At 41.0% G+C, this 20,370-nt stretch overlaps 1 protein-coding gene across 1 annotated transcript in view; it reads left to right on the top strand.

The window, feature by feature from the left end:
• The first annotated feature begins 12,070 nt into the window (after window positions 1-12,070).
• si:dkey-154p10.3 (zinc finger protein 25) overlaps window positions 12,071-20,370 on the top strand; it is a 38,724-nt gene continuing 30,424 nt past the window's right edge. Inside the window, exons 1-2 of the mRNA XM_043719479.1 lie at window positions 12,071-12,406; window positions 19,014-20,174. Of these exons, the coding sequence (XP_043575414.1) occupies window positions 19,034-20,174 (1,141 nt within the window). The 5' untranslated portion in view covers window positions 12,071-12,406; window positions 19,014-19,033. The remainder of the gene's footprint in view (window positions 12,407-19,013; window positions 20,175-20,370) is intronic.

Genomic DNA, 20,370 nt, shown 5'->3' with positions numbered 1-20,370 from the left:
GTCTTCCTAGATCCCACAATGCATTCATTTGCTCAGACTAAATCCCTGGAGGTTGTTGTAGGTGAGAAGGATAAAGAAGTGGTTAAGAACTCATTTAATGATTACTACTTCTCCTTCTCATGAATGCGTAGGTTAATTTAGAGACTCCCACAAAAATGTAGATAAACTTGGAAATGTGAAATTAATAGGTAATTTTGGGCATAAAGTATAAAAGCAGGCCTGTCACAAGTTGTCAAGAGAAAAGACAAGCAATGTTTAAAAAAGAAAAAAAGTGAGCTATTTAATCGAACCAAACAAAAAATTGGGGGAAAAGTGAGATTATTTTAATGAATAGTCAAAGGTGGCTTGTCAATTCTGTTTGGAGGTGTTTTTGGATATGTCGGCGAGTAGTGATATTAGTAAAGGTTGTTCCGTTTACCTCAACTGAGACTATAGTGGAATTTGAGACTCTCCAGGTTATTCTCTCATACCTTGTAGTAGGATCCATGAGTGAGCCACCATTAATGAGAGAGCGACAACAAGCAATCAAAAAGGTGAAAGACATAAATCCTGAAGCTCTTACAAGTGAGGTTCTTAAATTTGGCAGTTTGACCAAAATCCTACAAATTTGTTAAGAAATACAAGCTACCCACCAGACTTTAGGAATACAACAATTGTAACTATCTTTGAGACGGGAGATAAATCATGCCTGTGGAAATGTTGAAGTATTTTCTTGTTCTCAGCAGGGAAATTTCAGACGTGCGCTCGCCTGGATGCCTTGTTTGTACGCCTGAAGAAATCTTCCCACAGAGAGTGTGTTCTCTGACCTTCCAGAGTAATTTCTGGCATGATTTTTATTGCTAGCAGAATCCAAGGAAAATTTTGAGGAACTCTTCCTTGCAATCAGTGACCTAGCCAAAACATTTGACTCAGTAGATTGAGATTCTTTTCCAAAGAATTTGATGTCCAAGAAGCTTCATCACAATCTTGCAACTGCTTCATGATGATGTGACAGCAACTGCCTGGAATAAGAAATTTGAAATAGTTGCATTCAACATCGCGACTAGCAGTAATCATGACTGTATGATAGCCCACTTATTTTATTTAGATTTAACTGACACTGGCTATTCACCTCAAAGATCATCTGCCCTCCAGTGTGAGCATTAAATGCTGGCTAGGTAGAAAACTTTTCAACTCCATGCCAAAACTAATTTGACCACCATGGATAAGTGATTGTGCATGTGTGGCAGAGCCAGTATGTCATGACTGCATTGTTTATGATTTAAGTTGTTGCCCTTTGCACATCTGTCTCAAGTTTTTAAATTCTGCATTTAAGAGATCCAACCGGTTTTTGAATATTACCAAAACAAAACTTAGCCCAGTACTAGTCCGTCAAAGTTTACATCTCCTGTAAATATTGGGAGACATTCAGGAATACATTGACCATTTTCCATACCTTGCAGCCATCTCTATCAATACTGATGAGGAGATCCCAACACCAGATCAGCTGTGTCAGCTCTGCCTTTGACAGACTGTGGCAGTGCGCATTTGACAATAAAGACTTCCAAAGTCAACAAAAGTCATAGTGTACATAGCAGTTGTCATCTTACTTTGCACTGCAGTGTGACCTGATGTATGTCAGTGACACATATAAAGTGATAGATGAATCCCAACAGCAATGCCTCCATCAAAACTTCCAAATTCACTGAAAAACTTGAATAAATGCTGGTATCCCTGAAGCCAGTTTCACAAGCATTCAGGCAAGAATCCTGCAAAATCACCATAATGGACTGGACTTTGCATCAAGTATCTCCCCTACCAGATTCTGCTCTTTCAATTCTCTAATAGCCAGCATTCCGTGGGTGGCACAGTGGTTAGCACTGCTGCCTCACAGCGCCAGAGACCTGGGTTCAATTCCCAACTCAGGCGACTGACTGTGTGGAGTTTGCACATTCTCCCTGTCTCTGCGTGGGTTTCCTCCGGGTGCTCCGGTTTCCTCCCACAGTCACAAAGATATGCGGGTTAGGTGAATTGGCCATGCTAAATTGCCCATAGTGTTAGGTTAAAGGGGGTAAATGTAGGGGTATGGGTGGGTTACGCTTCGACGGGTCGGTGTGGACTTGTTGGGCCGAAGGGCCTGTTTCCACACTGTAAGTAATCTAATCTAAGGAGGACAAAGAAAATCCTTTGAAGAAGCTTTCTTTGAAGTGCAGCCAGCATTAACGTTGATTACTGGAAGAAACTTACTATTGTTTAAAGTGGTGCCAAGTTGTTAATCAAAATGTTTTACAATTTAATGAAGCAAAGCAGCTGAACAGCAGGAAAGAAAAGGAAGAAAATCCTGCACTCTAGATCCCACTACCTTGTGAAGTGTCCTGCTCGATGTCTCAAAATATAAGCAGACAAAGAACTGGACATTTCAGTCACATGAATGTAAAAGCAGGAACTTGCAATTCTGAGTAGATGTCATCCTCCAATTGAGAGACAGTTGATAACAATATACTTAAGATTGAAGCCATTCGCAAGTGGTGAGTACTTGCATGTAGTTTCACTTCAGAAACTCAGAGGTTTTGAGAATCAGAAGGCCGTTCCTGTGCAAAGGAAGAAAGAAAACCAAAAAAAAGACAGACTTGAATTTATACTGCAACTCTCATCACCACAAAATGTCACAAAGTATTTTACTGCCCATGATATGCTTTTAAAGTGTCACTGTTGTAATGTTATAATCCAACAGCTGAAAATGTGTTGCTGGAAAAGCGCAGCAGGTCAGGCAGCATCCAGCAGCCAATTTGCACACAGCAAGCCCACACAAAAAGCAATGTCATAATGATAGATAATCTGTTTTTGTGATCTTGATCGAGAAATAAATATTAGTCACGAGAGATAACAGCCCTATCCTTCAATAAAACAATACATTTATCCATCTGAGATGTGCTTTGGTTTAACATCTCATACAAAATATACCACTTCCAACAATGAAGTTTCCATCTTGATTTTTGTGCCCACAACATTTCAAGTAGAAGTAAGGTTGCTACCAACTGAGTCACAGCCAACACTAGAACAGTGAACAATTGCTCTTTTGACTCAACTCACTTCATCTAAATAACAAGTATTCCAATGGATCCTGGCTGTGTCTGAATTTTTGCTTGAAATAGGTGGCATAATTTTTAACCCAGTCCTACTCATAACCCTTCCCTTTTCATTTTATCCAGTATATCACCAATACTGTTGTGTCTCTCCCAATTCACAACTCTCACTTCACTTCATTCCCTTCATCAAATTCTCCTTCTCAATTTCTCAATGACTGTTAACTCATATCTACTATAAACCCATGCCTACCTGGATTACATTTCCCCCAAGTCTGTTGCAGATGGAGATATTTTTCCAGTTTTGCTCCATCTTAAGATCATCCCACCTTCTATGTCAGCTCTTCCAACATGTTTCCTTGTTTTTAAACCAAGGATTTCCTTCGGCTATGATTGGTATGATCCTTGACAATGATAGCAGTGCAGAAGTATGTAGTCAGGAAGAAGTTGCTTTGATAGTGCTTAGCCTAAACTCATTAAGTTGCACAGCACAGGGTAAAACATAGGCAATGAAATCTGTTGATATCACCTACCTGTCTACAACCACACCCTGCATCCTTCCACTCATACGTACAAACATGCAACGGCATTCTCACAATAGTACTGAAGACTTGTACTCTGATGTACCCCAGGGCAAACTGTTCCATTAAGGTACAATACTGATATCAACCTGATCGTATGAAAAAACTGCCCAGGTGCATGTTGTCCTTAAAAAGGATGTATCCAAACTGGCCACTTACTGTTACATCAGATCATCAAAAGATGAATTTTGCCACTGCTGCAAACAGCAGGACCTGAGAGATCCCTACCCCACTTTGGGGCAATCGCAAGGATTAACAATCCCTGTTAAAGATGATATAAATTCAAAACAATACATCTGACAAATGCACAGTGGCAACCAACAAAATCAATATAATGATATACCTGTACTGCATAGTTGAAATGGTAGAAGACATGTTAGATGTAGCTGTAATCAAATTGTATTGCGCTCTGATCAGGCTACATCTTCGGTCCTGTGTCCAGTTCTGGTCTTAGAGGAGCAAGAAGCTAGGTGCTGCAGACTGCATAGGTAAACAATGAAACATTTAATTGGTTGGGAGTGCATGATAAATACAATCCAATATTGACAAACATCTAGCAGTCTCTCACCATAAGGTATTGAACCATATTTGTTTATTTGTATGTAATTTATTTGCAGATTAAAAATACTAATACACTTGCTGTATTTTCTTTCCCAGCATTGTCTGCTTTTATTTCAGATTTCTCATTTATGTTAGCCTGCCTAATTGCCTCAGTTTTCCCCAGTGGCTCACCTCATTAAATGTGTGAGCAGCTGAGTTACAGGTAGGAAGGCTCACAGCAATTGTCTTAATATCTAGAAATTAAAAAGAAGATTTATGCCAATTCCAGCACAAAGTTAGATTCAACTATGAGGAAACTTATCAACAGTATAATAACACCAAGAACAAAAGAGGCACTGCTCAGGAAAAGGAAAACCTTCAGTAGTGCAGAAAGGAAAAGAGAATCGCAGAAACAAATGCACATATTTTTTCATCCCAACAACTGTGAATGTTGCAAGAAGACTTATTGAATAGAGAAGAAGAAAACTGGTCTCTACTAATTGTTATCTACTGACTTAACTAGATCTGTCATTTTATTCAATTCCCTTTTGGGTTCTTAAAAATATTTATTATCTTGTGAGAAAATTGCACAATATTCAAGTTAATACAAGTTAACATGCTTTCATGTTTTAAAAAATGCACTTGTATAGCAGCTCCTTTTTATAACTGATAATTATCAATTTAAAATCCGTATCACCATAAAGGGATGAGTTACACTAGGGCCCGTTATGAACCAAAAATAACTTCAAAACTTTAATTCTGCAGCATTGTTTAATTTGCTGGAAAAAGTATTGGGAAAAATCACCTATAGTTGGGACAACAGAAAGACAACTGTGAATGCATAATCTCTTGCAGCATGTAACTATTTAAAATTTATTTCTGGCTTAAGTGTTGACTCATAAACTTAGGGTCGGAAATGCTGACTATTTTTGTTCCTTGAGAACACAAGAGATTTCACTGTTAGTAGAATTGCTGGCAAAAACAAGAACTTTGATTGGTTGGTCAGACTTCCTTAGAGGCCAGGTGTTGAAATCAAGGTTAACACATCACAACAACTAATTTGGGAAGGGGAAGATTCGCACTTAGCCAGTTCAATGTAACATTCCAAGCTATCAAATTGGGACACATCTTTGGAATCTCTCAGTCTACAATTGGTCTAATTCACTGAAGCTTTGGAGGCACTTTTGGTACATCAGTAATATCCATACCTCTGGGTTAGAAGACATAGGTCATAATGCATTTGAAATGGTTGATTAAACAAATCTACAATTGTCCTCATTAACTTCTGCAATTGCTTAATTGGGGAAATCAAACCTTTGAGCTCAAATTAAATCAATACCGTAAATTAAATGTGAACTCAATATTTATGAAGAAACAGGGATCAAAGCCACTCAAGAAAACAAAGATACAAGTGACCCAAAGTCCTGGCAAATTTAACCATTATTTATGTGGCATCTGTCTTGGTTGCCACAGCTGGTACCTCATGGTATCTGTCACTTCTGCCAGTATGTGCCACAGGGTAAAGTTTGTTTGCCATAGTTGACCACCACCAATCCTCCTTTGTTTAAAGAGTATTTAGTATAATTATTAGTAGAAGATAGATCACTGATTTGTCTAAATAGAAGAGCCATATCTAAACTAACAAGATGATTTATTACATAATAACATAACTACATTTTGTATTACTAGTCAGGCATAATTTCTAAAGACTCTCGGGATCTGTAAAAATATGCCTGCTCCCTAAGAAGGCGAGCGTCAAACTCCTTGTCTCTACACAAAGACTGTGTGTGATATCAGGTAGAGAAGAACTAATGCAGCTTAAACATTAACTCTTTCAGAACCATTACCTTAGACAACAATTTAAACATTTTTGTTTTCTAGCTGGTCATGCATGTGGCAAAGTTTGCAGTACCAAGTCACACCTGGGAGAAGGGGGCAGGACAGAGAGGCATCGGAGGCCAGAAAGGGGAGAACAATGGGCAATGGAATTAGGTGGAGGAGAGATTCTTAACTCAAAAATACTTGGCTTAATTAAGTAAATTATGAACTTTTACATTGCCTGTAGGAACTGAAATGTGTTGAATCAGGAATTTTGGATCAGCAAGCATGTTTCAGGATTACTTATATTGTAAGTATGAGGTCAAATACTTTAATTAGTTGAAGGTGATGATCATAGCTGTGTGATGCTACTAAATATCACAAAGAAGTAGCTCAGCTCAATAGTTCTGCTATATTGGAATCAATGGGGATCAAGAGGCAATCTCCCTGCTGGTTTAAATCAAACCTGGCACAATGGAAGATGATAGTGCTTGTTGGAGGTCAGTTATCCCAGCTCTGTGACATTTCTACAGGAGTTCCTCAGGTCAGTGTCCTAGGCCCAACCACCTTCGGCTGCTTCATCAATGATTTTTCCTCCACCATAAGGTCAAAAGTGAGGATATTAACTATAATGATTGCAGTCTTCAGTAACATTCACAGTTCTTCAGGTACTGAAGTAGTCCATTCTCAAATGCAATAGAACTTTGACAATATCCGGACATAGGCTGAAAAGTGGAAAGTAATTTTTGAAGCACACAAGTATCAGGCAAAGATCATCTCCAATATCAAATGATCTAACCATCATGGCAGTTAATGGCATTGCCATCACTGAATCCCCCATGGCCAAATCCTGGGGGTTACCATTGACCAGAAATTCAACTGTATTTGATATATAAAGACTGTGGATACAAGAGCAGATCAGAGATTAGGAATACTGCAGCAGATAGCTTACCTCCTGACTCCTAAAACCTGTCCACCATCTGCAAGACACAAGTCAGGAATGTGATGGAATACTACCCATTTTCCTTGATGAGTGCAATTTGAACAACACTCATGAAGCTGGACACCATCTAGGAGAAAGCAGCCCATTTGATTGGCACCTAATCTACAAACATCTACTGCCTCCACCATTAATGCTGCAGCAGTTTGTACTGTCTACAAGAGGGACTGCAGAAATTCACCTATGATCCTTAGATGAACCTTCAAATCCACAACCACTTCCATGGGCGGTAAAGAGCAGCAGAGATATGGGAACATGACCACTGCAAGTTCCCCTCCAACATTCTGACTTGGAATATATCACCATTACTTTTCAGTTCCTGGGTCAAAATTATGGAATTCTCTCCCTAACGGCATTGTGGACTGCAGCAGTTCAAAAAAGCAGCTCACCACCATCTTCTCAAGGACAACAAGAGATGGCCAATAAATGCTGGCCACCCAGTAATGCCCATATCCCATTAGTAAATTTAAAAAAATTTGGCACTGTCTTGGATCTATTGCTGTTTCTCATCACTCTATTGATCTTGAAACTTGTCTCTTCTGTCATTTAACTTTCTCTTCCTCACTGCTTTTAAATGCAAGGTTTTTCACTCCTCCTTGGCTTCAATCATCAAGTAGGAATCGGGAGGAAAAATCTGACCAATTTTTAACCCAAAGACACTGACATCAGGTTGCAACAAATCTATTGGTTTCCTCACCTAGTATCAGTTAAGACATCACGAGTCCTGGTTTTTGAATATTATCTACTCATTTGAGAGATTCAGGAGTATGCCCTGAATTATTTGGTCATGCATGGATGCAGCTAATCTCAGCCACCCGGAAGGACAAGGACAACAAACAAATGGCAATACTATCACCTGCAACGTCTCCAAGTCACACATCTTCCTGACTTTCAAATATATCATTGTTCCTTCACAGTCTATGGGGCAAAAACCTGGAAGAGTGTGAGTATACCTTCTTATTCTTTGGCATTCCCTCACCATCTAGGATGACATGCTTTCACTCTAACGGGGTGGTTCTTCAGTGGCTGAAAACTTACAGCCACAGATTCTGCCTCAAGTGATGTTGGGGAGCAGGATGGATGAGACACTGTGTCTTCTGCAGGCTCTTTCCGTTGCTTGTGTTTGGCTTCCACATGCTCCATTTGGTGATGCTGAGAGTGGTTGTCTCCTCGGCAGATGCTTCTTCGATAGTTTGTGTTTTCTAGGGCAAGTGATTCCTAAGTGTTAGTGGAGATGTCAGATTTATTTAGGGGGGGGCTTTCAAGATGTCCTCATAGTGTTCCCTTTGCCCTCCTAGTGATCTCTTACCATTGCAGAGCTCGGAGTAGAGCACTTATTTAGAATCGAAAAATGTGGCATTGGAAAAGCACAGCAGGTCAGGCAGCATCTGAGGAGTCGGAGAATCGAGGTTTCAGGCATAATCCCTTCACCCTTCCTAATGAAATACTTATGCCCAAAATGTCAATTCTCCTGCTCCTAGGATGCTGCCTGACCTGCTGTGCTTTGCTAGCACCACACTTTTCAACTCTGATCTCCAGCATCTGCAGTCCTCACTTTCTCCCACACGTTTAGAATGTTTTGCGTTGGACAATGCAGACAAAGCGGCCCAGCCATCTCAGCTGGTTTAGCGGGAACAGTGCCTTAATACTGGGCTATTGGCATGGGAGAGGATTGTTACACTGGTAAACCTGTCCTGCCAGTGGACATTGTTGTTGAGTTTTGCACTCTTGATAACTCTCCAGGGATTTGAGGTGTCTGCTATACATATTCCATTTTTATGTTTTTCGTCACTTCATACTTATTGACGATGAATGTAGCCAATCTATAATCTTATCAATATTCTTTTGTTTTGCTAAATAATGAACTCTGCATTGCTAAAAAGAGAGACACATTTACCGAAAATGTTCATGTTGCACTCATCACGCCAAATACACGAATGACAAATTTAAAGTTATTAAAAGAGTTTAGTTTGTGTGATAAAAGGGTACATTCATTGGTGACCTGGATTCCAAAACGTCCCAATGGATTGGAAAGTAACTAATGTAATGCTTTGCCTTCAAGGAAAAGAGACAAAATGCAGAGAACAATAGGTTCGTTAACCTAGCATCTGTCACAGCCGCTAGAATCCAATATTAAGCAAGCAAGTCAGAATATGATCATGCAGAGTAGGGCTGAGAGGCTGTGTGAAAGGGAAGTAGTGTTTACCTTATTTATTGGAACTTCTTGAGGGAGTGACAAGGAAAGTGAATAAAATATGTGGTGTAATAGGATTTCCAAAGCATTTGATAATGTGCCACATCTGAGGTTATTACTCAAGAGTACATGATATAGGGAGTAACATATTAGCATAGAGAAAAGATTGATTAGCTGACAGGATGCAGAGAGCTAAGGATATTTTTCAGTTGACATACAGCAACTAGTGAAATGCCACAAGCATCTGTGCTGGGGCCTCAACTATTTGTAATAATATGTCATTGACTTTTTATGGCAGGACCAGATGTGTGGCTGCTAATTTGCTGATGGCACCAAGATAAATAGGAAGGTAAGTTGTCATAGAGTCATAGAGATGTACAGCATGGAAACAGACCCTTCGGTTCAACTTGATCATGCCGACCAGATATCCTAATCCAATCTAGTCCCACCTGCCAGCACCCGGCCCATATCCCTCCAAACCCTTCGTTTTCATATGCCTATCCAGATGCCTTTTAAATGTAGCAATTGTACTAGCCTCCACCACTTCCTCTGGCAGCTCATTCCATATGCGTACCACCCTATGCATGAAAAAGTTGCCACTTAGGTCTCTGCCACTTAGGTCTCTTTTATATCTTTCCCCCCTCACCCTAAACCTATGCCCTCTAGTTCTGGACTCCCCACTCCAGGGAAAAGACTTTGTCTATTTATCCAATCCATGCTCCTCATGATTTTATAAACCTCTATAAGGTCATCCCTCAGCCTTCGCGCTCCATAGAAAACAGCCCCTCCCTATTCAACCTCTCCTTCTAGCTCAAATCCTCCAACCCTGGCAAAACACTTGTAAATCCTTTCTGAACCCTTTCAAGTTTCACAACATCCTTCTGATAGGAAGGAGACCAGAATTGCATGCAATATTCCCTAAGACCTTACCATTAAGTGTATAAATCCTGCTAAGATTTGCTTTCCCAAAATGCAGCACCTCACATTTATCTAAATTAAACTCCATCTGCCACTTCTCAGCCCATTGGCCCATCTGATCAAGATCCCGTTGTAAACCAATGTCCTGTACATCCGCAACATGACCTCCCAACTCTTGTACTCAATACTCTGACCAATAAAGGAAAGCATACCAAACACCTTCTTCACTGTCCTATCTACCCGCGATTCCACTTTCAAGGAGTTATGAACCTGCATTCCAAGGTCTCTTCATTCAGCAACACTCCCTAGGACCTTACCATTAAGTGTATAAGTCCTGCTAAGATTTGCTTTCCCAAAATGTAGCACCTCACATTTATCTAAATTAAACTCCATCTGCCACTTCTCAGCCCATTGGCCCATCTGATCAAGATCCCATTGTAAACTGAGATAACCTTCTTCGCTGTCCAGTACACCTCCAATTTTAGTGTCATGTGCAAACTTACTAACTATACCTCTTATGTTCACATCCAAATCACTTACATAAGTGATGAAAAATCGTGGACCCAGCACCATTCCTTCTGGTACTCCAGTAGTCTAAGACCTCCAGTCTGAAAAACTCCAGTCATTAGGAGTTGAAGATTATACAAAGGAACAAAGACAGATGGTAAATGAGCAAAAATTTATTAGATGGAGTATATTGTGAGAAAATATAAAATGGGAACAGGTTGGTGGCTTAGTCATTAGCATTGCTGCCTCACAGCACCAGGGATGCAGGTTGTCTGTGTGAAATTTGCACATTCGCTCTATGTCTGCATGGTGCTCTGGTTTTCTCCCACAGTCCAAAGATGTGCAGGTTAACTTGAATAGCTACGCCAAATTGTCTGTAGTATCCAGGGATATGCAGGCTAGATAGATTAGCCATGGTTAATGCGCGGTTATGGGGATAGTTTAGGGACTGGTTCTGGGTGGGATGTTCTTTGGAGGACCAGTGCAGACTTGATGCGCCTAATGTCCTCTTTCTGCACTGTAGGGATTCCATGAATATGAACTGGTCCACTTTGGCAGGAAGAATACAAAAGCAGTATAGTATATAGAAAGAAACTGCATCTGGATAGTTTAGGTGAATCTGGGTGTCCTGGCTGTAGAGTCACAAAAAGTTACTGTTCAGTTATAGCAAGTGATTGGGAATGCAAATGTAATGTCATTTGTTGCACGATAAATGAAATATAAAGGAGAAGTTTTACTGCAGCTGTGCAGTGCCTTGGTGAGATGTAATGTAATGTATGTAATTGGGCTGCAGATCAGCCCTGAAATACAGCAGGCTTGAGTTGCTAAATTGACGTGCCCTGTTTCATTTCTGGCTGAAGACAATTCCAAATATTTTCCTAATCAGCTGCTTAGAAAGATTAGTATGGAAACGGGGTCTTTGGCCCAATAAGTCCACACTGACCCTCTGAAGCGTAACCCACCCAGACCCATTCCCCATTTAACGCACCTATCAGTAGGTGCAATTTAGCATGGCCAATTCACCTGACCTGCACATCTTTGTATTGTGGGAAGAAACTAGTGCACGCAGAGGAAGCCCACACAGACACAGGGAGAATGTACAAACTCTACACAGATAGTCGCCCGAGGTAGGAACTGAACCCAGCTCCTTGGTACTGTAAGGCAGCAGTGCAAACCACTGAACCACTATACCACCCAGAGATGTTATTACAACATCTTTCGAGAGGATGGGATTTGGACCCATGTCTTCTGGTAGGGGCATACCATTGCACTACCCTCTAAAGAACCCTCTAAAAGATCCAAATTACTGTGCCACATTGTGTGCAATTGTATTTCCTAAAATCATTCCTGAATAGCCTGGAAAAATGTTGGGATTCTGAAGGAAAAGATTTACAGTTCTCTTAACAAAAGCAAACACCGCACAACTGTTTACAGAAATCAATGCAGTTGTTTATTACTCGAGCTCACCAAAAAGTTATAAACCAAGTCATTGCAGAAACAAAGTCTCTTTGCATATGTCCTGACTTTTGGGTGGTGGGGGTAGGGGAGAGAAGACGTCAGATCTGTGACGTCGTTAGGTCTAGTACGGTTGCATTTTGGGACTTGAAGTCCTTGCCGAGGGTTGGTGACGTCACCGACCAACAATCCACCAGAACGCATGCGCCAGGCTCAGCTTCCGGCAGTTCAGTGGGAGAGAGTGATGCTATCTGACTTATCGTTGGCCCGAGCGGAGCAAGTGTCACTGTGGAAAGTTTCCGTTTCATGACGATAGATTCTACCTGAGGTCTGTAATCCCATAAGATGATTGTCGACAAGAATTTAAACTGCTATATTATGATATTCCTTTATCCATCTCTGGGGTGCGAGGGTCAGCATTTCCTGTTGCCCTGGTTACTGGTAGTTTTCCAGATGTTTTGTAGCTGGGAGTGCTGCTTAATATCTGCATTACTCTCTTATGTTACTGTAAGCACAGCTATTTTCCAAATGTTTTTGTTTATGTTTAAATATGTTGGCATTGCAGGCCAGCTTTTTTCACTAAGGGTCACAGACCTTTTTTTCAGCATATCATTACACCAGGTCGTGCAGTAGAACTCCAGTCTCTTTGCACAGGAGTCCTGTTTATTAAAAATATTTTTAATCAATCTGTTCAGGCATGTTATGTCACAGCCAACCCTCCATTCTGTCGTGTGGCCCTGTCACTATGCTAAATGTGGTAGACTTCGAACAGATCCAGTAATTCAAGACTGGACATCTATGAGGTGCTGTGGGATATCGTGTGTCCCAACACAATCTGCAACCTCATGACCTGACATATTCCCCCATTCAACCATTACCATCAAACCTTGGTTAAATGGAGAGTGCAGGGAGGTATGTGTGCAGGAGCAGCACCAAACATACCTAAAAATGAGGTTTCAACCTGGTGAAGCTACCGGACAGGACTTCTTGCATGCCAAACAGCATAAGCAACAAATGATAGACCACTAAGTAATCCCTCAAGCAACAGATCAGATCTGAGCTGTGCAGCCCTGCAGCACGTAGTCGTGAATGGTGGTGGGCAATTAATAATTCACTGGAGGAGGATGCTGCACAAGTATTCCCATCCTCAGTGATGGAAGAGCCGAGCACATTAATGTGAAAAGTTAAAGTTGAAGCATTCACAATAATCTTCGGCCAGAAGTGCCAAGTGGATGATCCATCTCAGTCTCCTGCAGTAGTCCCCAGCACTAGTGGCATGGTTAGCACTGCTGTCTCACAGCGTCAGGGAACCTGTACATAAAAAGAAAGACAAATCCATCCTGGCCAATTACTGCCTCATCAGTTTATTTTTGATATTCAGTAAAGTGATGGGTTCCTGCTCAGATACAACCTGATCAGTGACACCCAGTTTGGGTTCTGCCAGGACCATTCAGCTCTTGACCTCATTATAGCCTTGGTTCAAACATGGACAAAAGAGCTGAATTCCGGAGTTGGAGGGAGAGTAACACCTTTTGTCATCAAGGAACCCTAGCAAAACTGGAATCAGTGGGTATTGGGGCAAAATCTCTGTTTGTTGGAGTTAAATGTGTCACAAAGCTGGTTTCTTTTCTCAAGGTTAATATGTCCTTGGTGTTTATTCCAGAGGGGTAATGAACTGCTCTCGGTTCCGAGTAGTCTAGTTTGGTACAGAGGTTAAAGGGTATTGAGAGGTCTTTTTGTTTATATGTAAATAGCTGGGACTTAAGGCCAAAGTGGTCATGTTTTAGAAGTGATCTGTATAATGAAAGGGGAGTGGTCATCTCTCTAGCTGAGCAGTTTAGTTCAGTCCAGAACTGTCGGGAGTTCAACAGTGAGCCGTGTGGAATCTCTCTCTCTCTCTCTCTCTCTCTCTCTCTCTCTCTCTCTCTCTCCCTCCCTTCTAACTTCAACCTGTAAGCATGTGTTCCATTCTTTCTAGCTGTGATGCAAGAGGGTTTGCTTATTGGGACTGTTGTGTATATTCGGAGCAGCAAAATTAAGTCTAGTTTGGATAGACTGATTTCTGTAGGCGTTCTTTATTCTGTTTTTTGTGTTTCATTGTATAATTCTGTGAATAAATTTTTGTCTGTTTTAAAACCTGGTAGTCAACCTAGCTACCTGGATAATTTTCACTGTACACTTACTGAAATAAATTGCAAAATTATGGTGTGGGCTGCCTGCTTAAGAATGTTTTCAGTGGTCTGGCCTAGTCTATAACATACCTGACATGCAGGAAGATGGTTGTAGCTTTTGGAGACCAGTCATTTCAGCTGCAGGGCAACTCTGCAGGAATTGCTCAGGGTAGTGTCCTAGGCCGAACTGTGTTTAGCTGCTGCATCAATACATGCCCTCCATAATAAGGATGATTGCTGAAAATTGCATACTGTGCAGCACCACTTGCAAATCCTCAGATATGAATCAGTCCATGTTCAAATGTAATAAAATGTGGACAATATTCCGGCTTGGGCTGACAAGCGGCAAGTAATTTCCATGCCACACAAATGCCAGGTAATGATCATCTCCAATCAGAGACAATCCAACCACCGCCCCTTGAGATTCAGTGGTGTTGCCCTCACTGAATCCTCTCTATCAACATCCTTGCGATTACCACTGACCAGAAATTCAACTGGACTCGCCACATAAACATAGTAACTACAACAGCAGGTCAGGGGCTAGGAATACTGCAGTGAGTAACTCATCTCCTGATTCCTCAAAGCCTTGCCAAAGTACTCATCTCCTGATTCCTCAAAGTACAAGTCAAGAATATGATGAAATACTCCCTATTTGCCTAGCTGGGTTCAGCTTCAACAATACTCAAGAAGCTTGACACCATTCAGGACAAAGAAGCCCACTTGAATAGCACCACATCCACCCTGTCACCACCGTCTCTCAGTACAGCAGTGTGTATTTACAAAATGCACTACAAAAATTCAGCAAAGATTCTCAGACAGTTCCTTCTAAATCCATAGCCACTTCCATCTGGAAGGACAAAGGGAGCAGATAAATGGGAACATTATCAACTGCAAATTCCCCTTCAAGCCACTCACCATCCTGACCTGGAAATATATCACTGTTCCTTCATTGTCTCTGGGTCAAAATCCTGGAATTTCCTGCCTAAGGGCATTTTGGGTTAACCTGAACATGTGGACTGCAGCAGTTCAAGAAGGCAGCTCACCACACCTTCTCAAGAACAGCCAGGGATGGCTGGTCAGCAATGTCCCAGGAGTGAATAAGTTTTTAAAAAAAAGGTCTGACTTGAACCCACACTATCTGATAGAAACACTGTCACTGCCCACAACCTCCCATCTATGAGTCCTGTTATATGTTCACAGATTATATGATACATGTTACCACCAGGAGTAAAATTAGGATTTCAAGAGGAAGGTCTGAATACTTGAAATGACTCAACCCTGGTACTTCAATGACCAAAACATTATTTCTGTTTTAACTCTCTGTTTGTCCCTTGGAACAGTTATTGTTAAAATTATGTCATAAACTATAAATATTGTGTCACCTTAACCACAGGCAGAATGCATAGGGTTGTACTGAAGTTATAAATTGAACTGTGAATCCTTTTATCAGTAATGGATCTTGTATAGTGTTGCGAATGGTAATAAGGGTCTGGCAGAACATAAGAACTAGGAGCAGGAGTAGGTCATCTGACTCTTTGAGCCTGCTCTGCCATTCAATAAGATCATGGCTGATCTTTTCGTGGCCTTCGCTCCACTTACCCGCCTTCTTACTATCACCCTTAATCCTTTCATGGTTCAAAAAAAAATCTATCTTAGCTTTAAAAACTTTTATTGAAGTAGCATCAACTACTTCACTGGGCAGGGAGTTCCATAGATTCACAACCCTCTGGGTGAAGAGGTTCTTTCTCATTTCAGTCCTAAACCTGCTCCCCCTAATTTTGAGGCTATGACCTCTTTTACTAGTTTCACTTGCCAGTGGAAACATCCTATCCACATCTATCCTATCTATCCCCTTCATAATTTTATCTGTTTGATCCCCCTTCATTCTTCTAAATTCCAATGAATATGGTCCCAGTCTACTCAGTCTCTCCTCATAAGCCAACCCCACCAACTCCAGAAACAACCTAGTGAACCTACTCTGCACTCCCTCCAGTGACAGTACATCCTTTCTCAAGTAAGGAGACAAAAACTGCATGCAGTACTCCAGGTGTGGCCTCACCCTATACAGCTGTAACATAATCTCCCTGCTTTTAACTCAATCCCTTTAGCAATGAAGGACAGGAGTCCATTTGCCTTCTTAATTACCTGTTGTACCTACAGACCATGTGATTCATGCGTTAGGACACCTAGCCCCCTGTGCACAGCAGCATGCTATAACTTTGTACCATTCAAGTAATAGTCCTTTTTTACTGTTACTCCTACCAAAATGGATGATTTCACATTATTAACATTGTATTCCATCTGCCAGACCTTTGTCCACTCACTTAAAGTATCTGTGTTCTGCAAAGTTTCACAGTCCTCTGCACACTTTGCTCTGCCACTCATCTTAGTGTCATCTGCAAACTTTGACACACTACACATGTCCTCAACTCCAAATCATCTATATAAATTGTGAATAATTGTGTTCCCAACACTGATCCCTGTAGCATGCCACTAGTTACTGATTTCCAGCCAGAATAGCACTCCTTTATCACTACTCTTTGCTTCTTGTTAGTCAACCAATCCTCTGTCTGTGCTAATACTTTACCCATAGCGCCATGTATCCTTATCTTATGTAGCAGCTTCTTGTGTGTCACCTTGTTGAAGGCCTTTTGGAAATCTAGGTACATCACATCCACTGGGTCCCTGTTGCCCACCGTGCTGATAATGTCTTCATAGAATTCCAAAAGATTAGTTAACTGTGACCTGCCCTTCATGAATTCATGCTGCATCTGTCCAACAGGACAATTTCTATCTAGATGCCTTGTTATTTCCTCCTTAATGAAAGACTCAAGCATCTTCCTCACTACAGAAGTTAAGCTAACCAGTCTATAATTCCCCTTTTTTTAGTCTACTGCCCTTTTTAAACAGTGGCTCCACATTTGCTGTTTCCCAATCTGTTGGAACTGCCCCACAGTCCAGCAAGGTTTGAAAAAATTACCACAAGTACACTTGCTATTTCTCCCGCCATCTCTTTTAATACCCTGGAATGCATTCCAGCAGGGCCAGGAGACTTGTTTATCTTTAGATCCATTTGCTTGCCCACCACTACCTCTTCTGTAATAATGACTGTTTCCAGATCATCACCTATCATCGTCTCTTTGTCAATTACTGGCATGTTATTAGTGTCCTCCACTGTGAACACCGACACAAAATACCTATTCAATGCCTCGGCCATTTCATCACATCCCATGACCAAATGCCACTTCTCATCCTCTAAAGGACCATTGTTTACTTTAGTCACTCTTCTTCATTTTATATATTTATAGAAACTTTTCCTATCTGTCTTTATATTCTGTGCTAGTTTTTTCTCGTGTTCTATCTTACTTTTCTTTGTAGCTCTTTTTGCGGCTTTCTGTTGACCTTTATAAGCTTTGCTGGAAAAGCGCAGCAGGTCAGGCAGCATCCAGGGAACAGGAGAATCGACGTTTCGGGCATAAACCCTTCTTATGCCCGAAACGTCGATTCTCCTGTTCCCTGGATGCTGCCTGACCTGCTGCGCTTTTCCAGCAACACATTTCCAGCTCTGATCTCCAGCATCTGCAGACCTCACTTTCTCCTCCTTTATAAGCTTTCCCAATCTTCTAGTTTCCTGCTGATCTTAGCCACTTTGTATGCCTTACCTTTCAAATTGATAGCCTCCTTTATTTCCTTAGACACCCATGGCAGAATACCCCTTTTCTTTTAGTCCTTCCCTTTCACTGGAATATACTTTTGCTTTAAAAGTTCTCCACTGTTCGTCAACTGTCCCACCATAAAGTCTTTGTTTCCAGTCTACGTTAGCCAAGTCATCCCTCATCTTATTGTAGTCTCCGTTTTTTAAGCACAGGACCCTGGTATTGGATTTTATCTTCACACTCTACATCTTTTGCAAGCATCAGTAACCAGGCTCCAACAGTATTGAGGAGAAAGTGAGGACTGCAGATGCTGGAGATCAGAGCTGAAAATGTGTTGCTGGAAAAGCGCAGCAGGTCAGACAGCATCCAGGGAACAGGAGAATTGACGTTTCGGGCATAAGCCCGACGTTTCCTGAAGAAGGGCTTATGCCCGAAACGTCGATTCTCCTGTTCCTTGGATGCTGCCTGACCTGCTGCGCTTTTCCAGCAACACATTTTCAGCTCCAACAGTATTGACCCTAGGTTGTGGCACTGGCATGAAAGGAAATGTCTGCCAGTATCTTTACATGCATGATTTTAAGTCAGTATTGGGATCTAAGTTTGTCTTTATGATGATGAATATACAGAAGAGCAACCTATGTAACCCACATTTTCTAATCCTGAAAGTTTCATAAACCAAGAAAATATACAGCTTTACACCATGCACCATACTTTGAGTGTAGGATAAAAGAAAAACAAGATCTAGTTAATTCTAAAGATAATTCATTGTGATTAATAATGGAAAACCTCATCCTGTAATCGTGCCAGCATTCTTGCTGAAGTTATTGACACAAGGAATTTCAATCCCCGATTGCTTTGTCATTTTGATTTATTTAATTGCCTCATTTTTAGCCGCCACTATAACTAATATCATAATCTAACTTCACAATCAAAAAATGCAGAGTTAATTGTTTGTTTAATATATTTTTCTTCATGAATTGTATTTTAAAAGCTATATTCGACAATTTTCTACATCATAAACTTTGATGAAGGATTTACACAGCAGTGACAACTAGACTTGTAGAGGCTTTTACAGTTTGCCATTTCAGTTTGTGTTCTGTATTTGCAGATACTATCATTTTGAAGAAGATGAATGAAGCTACATTTGTGTACCAGAACATTCCACCAGTGACTTTACATTTGTCAGAAGAGACTACCACGTGCAGTTTATGTGTAAGGAATATGGAAGACATTGAGAACCAGTTTAAAGACTTTGTGGAAATATTCCTTGTTGAAGTTTACAGATGTAAAATCTGCACATTCACCAGTAGCCTGAAGGTCAAAATGAACTCTCATGTTGAAAACCTTCATAAACCCAAAAGAAATGATCAGTTTTCTAAGAAAGTGACGAGCACATGTCACACAGAACATGACTCCTCATACAGTACTGATGTAGAAATTGACACTGAAAGTAAAGTGGCTGAGGACATTATTGTGGATAATCTGGAGAGGATGTCATTTCTTCTTCCTATGTACAGAATGTTTCACAACATTAGCCCAGTGTCCTGTGAAATGGGACTGGGAGGGCACAATGATAATCTTCACTCTGCTGATGCATGTGAGGTCAGCACACTGTTTGAAGTGGAGTCTACACCTTTTCAGTTGGACGGACCTCACTCTGTGGTACCAGGGTCCGTTGGGACAGCTGTGCCTGAAGATGATGAGGAAGCTCAGTCAGAGCACCTTATGTCACTAGGCCTTTGCCGAATATCCAACAGTAATAAAACTCATACAATGAACATGGAAACCAGTGATGATCATATCATTCTGAAGAAGCAAAGGCATCTCAGTAAGAAAAAGCGGAGTGAAAACCGACATTCCAATAATGCTGGTAACTCTCAAACTGGCTTGAAAAATAAATGTTATATTTGCAAGACGTGCAAACTAGACTTTAAGTCAAAAGATATTTATAACCTTCACTTGAACTGTCATGATAGTGATACAGGTTTTAAATGCATGTACTGTAGCTCCTGCATGACAGAGTGGACCTTGATGGAACAGCACCTCAAGGGCCACAATCCCAAAAGCTTGAGCTACAGTTGCTCAGTTTGCAAGAAGGGTTTCACCAGGCGGAATGATTGGAAATTGCATGAAGTCACCCATCAACAAAAGCCAGGCCTGTTCTACTGTTCAAAGTGCCCATCCTTCTATTCTTCTGAGCATGTGAGAGATATGCATTCTGCTTGCCATTATGAAGACATTTTTAAGTGTACAGAGTGCGACTTTACAGGTAGGCTTATTCATTCATACATTCATAGAGATGTACAGCATGGAAACAGACCGTTCAGTCCAACCCATCCATGCTGACCAGATATCCCAACCCAATCTAGTCCCACCTGCCAGCACCCGGCCCATATCCCTCCAAACCCTTCCTATTCATATACCCATCCAAATGCCTCTTAAATGTTGCAATTGTACCAGCCTCC

The sequence above is a fragment of the Chiloscyllium plagiosum genome, chromosome 29, assembly GCF_004010195.1.
Source record: "Chiloscyllium plagiosum isolate BGI_BamShark_2017 chromosome 29, ASM401019v2, whole genome shotgun sequence".
Lineage (NCBI taxonomy): Eukaryota > Metazoa > Chordata > Chondrichthyes > Orectolobiformes > Hemiscylliidae > Chiloscyllium > Chiloscyllium plagiosum.
Note: the sequence above shows the minus strand (reverse complement) of the source record. Positions and strands in the feature narration are given on the sequence as shown.